The 5,492-nt window shown below is 45.8% G+C and overlaps 1 protein-coding gene across 1 annotated transcript; it reads left to right on the forward strand.

Moving 5' to 3' along the window:
- The first annotated feature begins 371 nt into the window (after positions 1-371).
- prdm14 (PR domain containing 14) lies at positions 372-4,888 on the forward strand. The gene is made up of 9 exons (XM_029149571.2): positions 372-386; positions 1,283-1,952; positions 2,040-2,093; positions 2,177-2,337; positions 2,411-2,681; positions 2,771-2,973; positions 3,351-3,452; positions 4,231-4,450; positions 4,709-4,888. The coding sequence occupies exons 1-9, from the start codon at positions 372-374 to the stop codon at positions 4,876-4,878; spliced, it is 1,866 nt and encodes a 621-aa protein (XP_029005404.1). The 3' UTR covers positions 4,879-4,888.
- Positions 4,889-5,492: the final 604 nt, after the last annotated feature.

Genomic DNA, 5,492 nt, shown 5'->3' on the forward strand with positions numbered 1-5,492 from the left:
AACTGCTAAACTAAACGAAAATAAACAACGACCCGATTTAAAATTTAACTTACTCGTTTTACTTCCTTTTGTTCAGTACGGATTTGAAGTAATAAAGAAAATGATCTAGTTAACAGCCATTTATTTCAGCCATTGTTTCAGCACATCCAAGTCATAACAAGTAATACTTAAACTCCGCAGGAGGTCGATCAGATAATGTCTTATCGCGTGTGCGTTAGGGTTTGTGGTGGAGGGAGGGAGCGGTTTCTTCATATGGAAATGCTTGGGGTTGGGGGGGTTTCAATCCGTCCCATTGTAGCAGAGAAGTCAGAGCTGAGCGGAGAAGGGACCGGGTGGGCTGTCTCTAAGAAAATTATTCCTATTGCATTGAGATGCATGAGGTCGAGGTGATGCCTGGCCAATAGGAGGAAGGAGCCGGGGACGCATCTTCAGCCGACCTGCCTGCGCACAACAGGCTCTAGGTGCCCTGAGATGACCACAGACCGAGGCACAGGCGCAGAGAGCGGACCCCGCGACGCATCAGGCGGAATCAGGGAAGTCATTTAATCATTTCATCTCAGGAAAAGCTCAGCCGAAGCCCGTGGACATGACAAAGTCGACTCCACTGTGAGAAGTGTCTGCTTTAACTCAGAAGGTAAGTTGGTGTAAATGAATAAAGACAGTATTTTTAAATTAATACTCTACAGTGTCATTTTGAAATCAGACTTTTCATTATATTTCCATTTCTCTGTTGTATTTTAGTTAACATTCAGAACGAAGTATTGAACTGCTCCTCTGACTGTTTTTGAACGACAGCCAGGCCCATAAAACGCTTCATTAATGTTGACCTCAGCCCTGGACGACTGTTCTTTAATTAGTGTCATGACCCTGATTTGTCTCTGTGTTTACTGGCTGACTTTTAAAACACAGCTCGAGTTGAGCTGCTTTGAAGCTGATGAACGTCTGATCTGCGTCCTCTCAACTGGAAATATTGCAAACTCGGCTGCTGCCGGACCCGAAGTCCTTGTAATGCAATATACGTAATGCGTGTTCATCCCCACCAGGGCTTCGTCTGATTGTGGGTTTTTGTTTATCGCTCTAAGTTTCAATATATTATTATTACACTTTTATTAGTAACATGCTAGAATAAAGTCAGGTGGAATATAACGACTCAGGTGTGGTCATCCTCTTGATGTCATGTTTCCTTTTTTAGTTTCCTCGCATTAAACTTTTATAACCCCACCCCCCACCCCCTTCTCTCTCTCCCCAACCCACCCCCATCCCTCTCTCTCACCCACTGAAGGCATCACCATCTCTGTTGGAACCTTCGCTTCACCTCCGTGCTGTCACGTCGACGTCCCTGACCAGTATCCCAGTGGTGCTCAAGGACCGGGCCAGCATGCTGAAGAGCAGTCCCGCCCGGGGCTTCTATCCGGCCCCCCTCCACGGCCCCCATCCCTACTTGGACTTCTTCCCGCAGACGCACAGCCTCCTCCATCCTCTCAAGTCCCTCGGTCGCCTCATATCGGACACCGACGCGTCCATGCCGCTCAGCCTGCACGGGGGCGCGCCCCCGTTCCTCGGCCAGGCCGAGCACCACACCTCGGTGCTGCACGAGCACATGTTGAACGCCTCCTGCATCCCCTACCTGAGCCAGATGTTGCCCGGACACGCGCTCTACTCCAAGCCCGAGGAGCTGGCCGCCGTGGTGACCGAGCACGCGGCCGGTCCGCTGTCTTCGGACTTCAGCAGCCCGTTCAGCGAGCGCTCCTCCTCCGCCTCGTCCTCCGCCGCCTCGCCGCCCAAGGAGACTTTGTTTCGTGTTCACGTCGCGGATCTGTCGCCGGAAAAAGCGCGCAAGTCCTATAATTTTAGCGAGGATGACCTGTTCACGGTGCTGTACGGATACTCGTGCAGCCAGGAGCGCAGCGTGGGCCACGCTGTCTCAGGAGTGGCTCTGTCCGAAAACCAAGGCAGGACCTTCCCTCATATATTCAATTAGTGTAACAGAAAATTGCAGGGCAATTTTTAAAACTGATTTCTGTTTGTTTCCTCCTCAGGTCCTGACCCTCACGTTCTCCCGCTGGACAAAGAGACGCTCGAACTTCCAGACGGTGAGTCCGCATTTCGCTTGCTTACTTCCCTGCGACTGCGTTGAGCCGCTGAGGTTTGACCCTCCCCTGTGTCGGTGCTGCAGGTTTAACCGTCCTCCAGGCTGCGTGGGGAGCCGCCTCGCACCGTGGAGTGTTCACGGACAAAGGCAGCATTGCCAAAGGGACGCGCTTCGGGCCTTTCCAAGGAAAACTGGTCAACACTAGTGAGATTAAAACTTACGACGACAACACCTTGATGTGGGAGGTAACGTATCCAACCTGCTATCAACGACGGACCGCGTCCGTGGACCGCTGTCTGACGCCGCATCCCCCCTCAGGTGTTTGAGAACGGCCGGCTGAGTCATTTTGTGGACGGCAGAGGCAGCTCGGGGAACTGGATGTCTTTGGTGAAGTGCGCTCGTTTCCCGGAGGAGCAGAACTTGGTTGCCGTGCAGATCCAGGGTCAGATCTTCTACGAGGCCTGCAAGGAGATCAGGCCGGGCCAGGAGCTGCTGGTGTGGTACGGGGACTGCTACGTGCAGTTCCTCGGCATCCCACTCACCCTGAAAGACCCGAGGGACGAGAACAAACCGGTTCCACCCACCGAAGGTCAGAGTTTCACCTCGTGTCGCGCGTTAATCAATTACCCCGCTTGGTTTCATAAAGCGTGGTATTAAATCCGCGTGTACCGTTTGCAGATTCCGGCGAGGGGTTCAAGTGTGACAGGTGTGGCAAGGTGTTCGCATACAAATACTACAGAGACAAGCACCTGAAGTACACGCGCTGCGTGGACCAGGGCGACAGGAAGTTCCCCTGTCACCTGTGCAACAGATCCTTCGAGAAGAGAGACAGATTAAGGATCCACATCTTACACGTTCACGAGAAACACAGGCCTCATAAGGTATGTAGTACAGGTAGAGTGCGTCGTTGGGCGCGTGCGGCAGTTTGTGTGGTGCTGAAAGAACAGCTCCCTTCACCGTCACTCACAGCCGGATCATTTTTATGGGTCCCTGTTAACGGGAAAATTACAGGAAAGTCTAGTTGATGGTGAACAAACAGCTCGAAGCGTCGCAAGTTATTCAAAAAATTAGTTATTTAAATTTAACGTATATAATTTATACATAAGCTACCGTTACAAATATTTCTAAAAGAAAACATTTGGTCCAAAATATGGATAAAAATAAAAACGTTTGCTGGAACAAAAACATAACATAATGGGTATATTTTTAGTTCTGACATGTGTCAATTTAAAAGCTGCCTCCTGTGTGTCCTCTGCAGTGCTCAGTGTGTGGAAAGAGTTTCTCGCAGTCGTCCAGTCTGAACAAACACATGCGTGTGCACTCTGGAGAAAGACCCTACAAATGTGTTTACTGCAATAAGGTGAGGAGAGTTTCTTATCTTTTGTACTAGAAATTAGATCAAAATTTGCCTGCACCCTAACATTACAAGTGGTTTCTTTGTAAAACGTGTAATATATTATATTTAAATAGTTAAATTGTTAAGGTTGTTAATGTTAGAAAATCTCAAAAATCACAACTTTTCTCTTTGTTTCTAACAGAAGCGTTTAGCTTCTTTTTTTATTGTGTTTTTATTAAGCCTTTTATTCTGTACAATGCAGAACCTCCGCGTCCACTGTGTCCTACCCACCTTTTATAAATTTCAAGCATTTTGGAGTCGCTTCCTACTTTCTTGGCGTATCTCTCCTTCTAGTGTCTGTGGACGGACACGCTCCGCGGAGACACTTACATGCTAATTATCGCCAGATGCACGACCTCCCTTTGTTTGCCGAGATTCTACTTTTAATTTACGGCCCTGAAATGAGAAGACCTGTTGTTGTTGGTCGTCCTCGCTACATCCTCCCCTTTCAAAGCACCCCTTTTTGTTTAACTTAATCCATCCTTCATCTTATATAACTATAGGCACATTTTAAAGTGAAGTATATGGCCTATTTGTGTTTTATTTGTACTGGCTATTAAGGAATTAAATATTGATAAAGTTTGGCTGTTGCGATGCTTCTCCGGATGTTTCTTTGAAGTAACCGATCATAAAGGTCCAGAGGAGGAGGAACTAACTTTAGATTTAACAAAAAAATGGGAATTTAACTAAAAAAAAACAACTAAACAAACGACACCGACCGTGTTAATGCTCTTCTGTCCAGGCCTTCACTGCCTCCAGTATTTTGCGCACACACATCCGTCAACACTCCGGAGAGCGGCCCTTCAAGTGCAAGCACTGCGGGAAGGCCTTTGCCTCCCACGCCGCTCACGACAGCCACGTCCGCAGGACCCACGCCAAGGACAAGCCGCACGCGTGCGACCTGTGCGGGGCATCGTTCCAGGACGAGCAGGAGCTGAAATACCACGCTAAAAGCCACAAAAGTAAGAAAGCGAATGGAGTTTTATTTTTTTTATTTTTTTTGCAAATATAAACAAATCGCTTCTGACGCAAGAAACGCAGAAAAAATTATTATAATAACGCCAACAGTTGATATTAAATCGATATAATAATAATAATAATTTCCTTTGGAAAAGCAGCTACTGTTTAAGTAGTAATATGCATTTGACGAGATTTGTATCATAAAATACTGTCTTTCTTTTTGTTCATTCGTTGCGTTGCTGTTTTTAAACCCTCTGCAGAAAGACAAATCCTGGGCAGCACCGCTGTCCAGTCCTCTCCAGGCGGTGGATTACAAGAGGACTCCGTGATTCCAGGCAAAGACAATTCAAAACCACAGAAAACAGCGGCACAAAACGCTCCTTATACCGGGTTAACGGTTTTAAATCCGGAGTATCGGCCCTGGAACTAGTCTGTGACCTAAACCCGAAGAGATGTTGTAAAATATTTTACACGAAACAAACATTAACATTTATAATAGATAATTACCATGAGATAAAGAAGGTAGGATTTCGTTGTCTTTACGTACTGCTGCTTAAAAAACGTTGTATCAAGCATATTTATACAGGCTCAATTTAATTTATATTATCAAAATGTTTATTTATGGGTATTTTTAATATATTAAAATACGCTGTTTGTGTCTTTGTGGTTAAAATATTTCTGTCTGTAATAGTTTGTGAACCCAATGTGATTTATTATTTCCAACACCAGCTTAAAAAGCAACCCAGTGTCATTTTAAATTTTAACATTTATTGTAGCTTGCCTTCTTTTAATTTATATTTTCTTTTATGTCAAGCAGCAGATGCAATCAAACCTGTCGCTTTTTTCAGGAAGAACTAATAAAAATTCAGCGCATGGAAACAAAATATCTGCTGCAGGTGTGTGACTTAACAGGGACTTAGTAAATAGTTTAACAATGACTTTTATACAGTAAAGACAGTTTTTGGTCTCCGTCTGTGACAATAACATCACAACAAATAACAACAAAGTAGGATGTGAATTTAATTAAGGCATGCCAAAATATGC

This window comes from Betta splendens, chromosome 4, assembly GCF_900634795.4.
Source record: "Betta splendens chromosome 4, fBetSpl5.4, whole genome shotgun sequence".
Lineage (NCBI taxonomy): Eukaryota > Metazoa > Chordata > Actinopteri > Anabantiformes > Osphronemidae > Betta > Betta splendens.

Excerpts from the sequence above, each read along its gene's own strand:
- prdm14 (XM_029149571.2), top strand. Across the intron at positions 1,953-2,039 it reads GGCTCTGTCCGAAAACCAAG|GTCCTGACCCTCACGTTCTC; the intron begins GCAGGACCTTCC and ends TTTCCTCCTCAG. Across the intron at positions 2,094-2,176 it reads GACGCTCGAACTTCCAGACG|GTTTAACCGTCCTCCAGGCT; the intron begins GTGAGTCCGCAT and ends TCGGTGCTGCAG.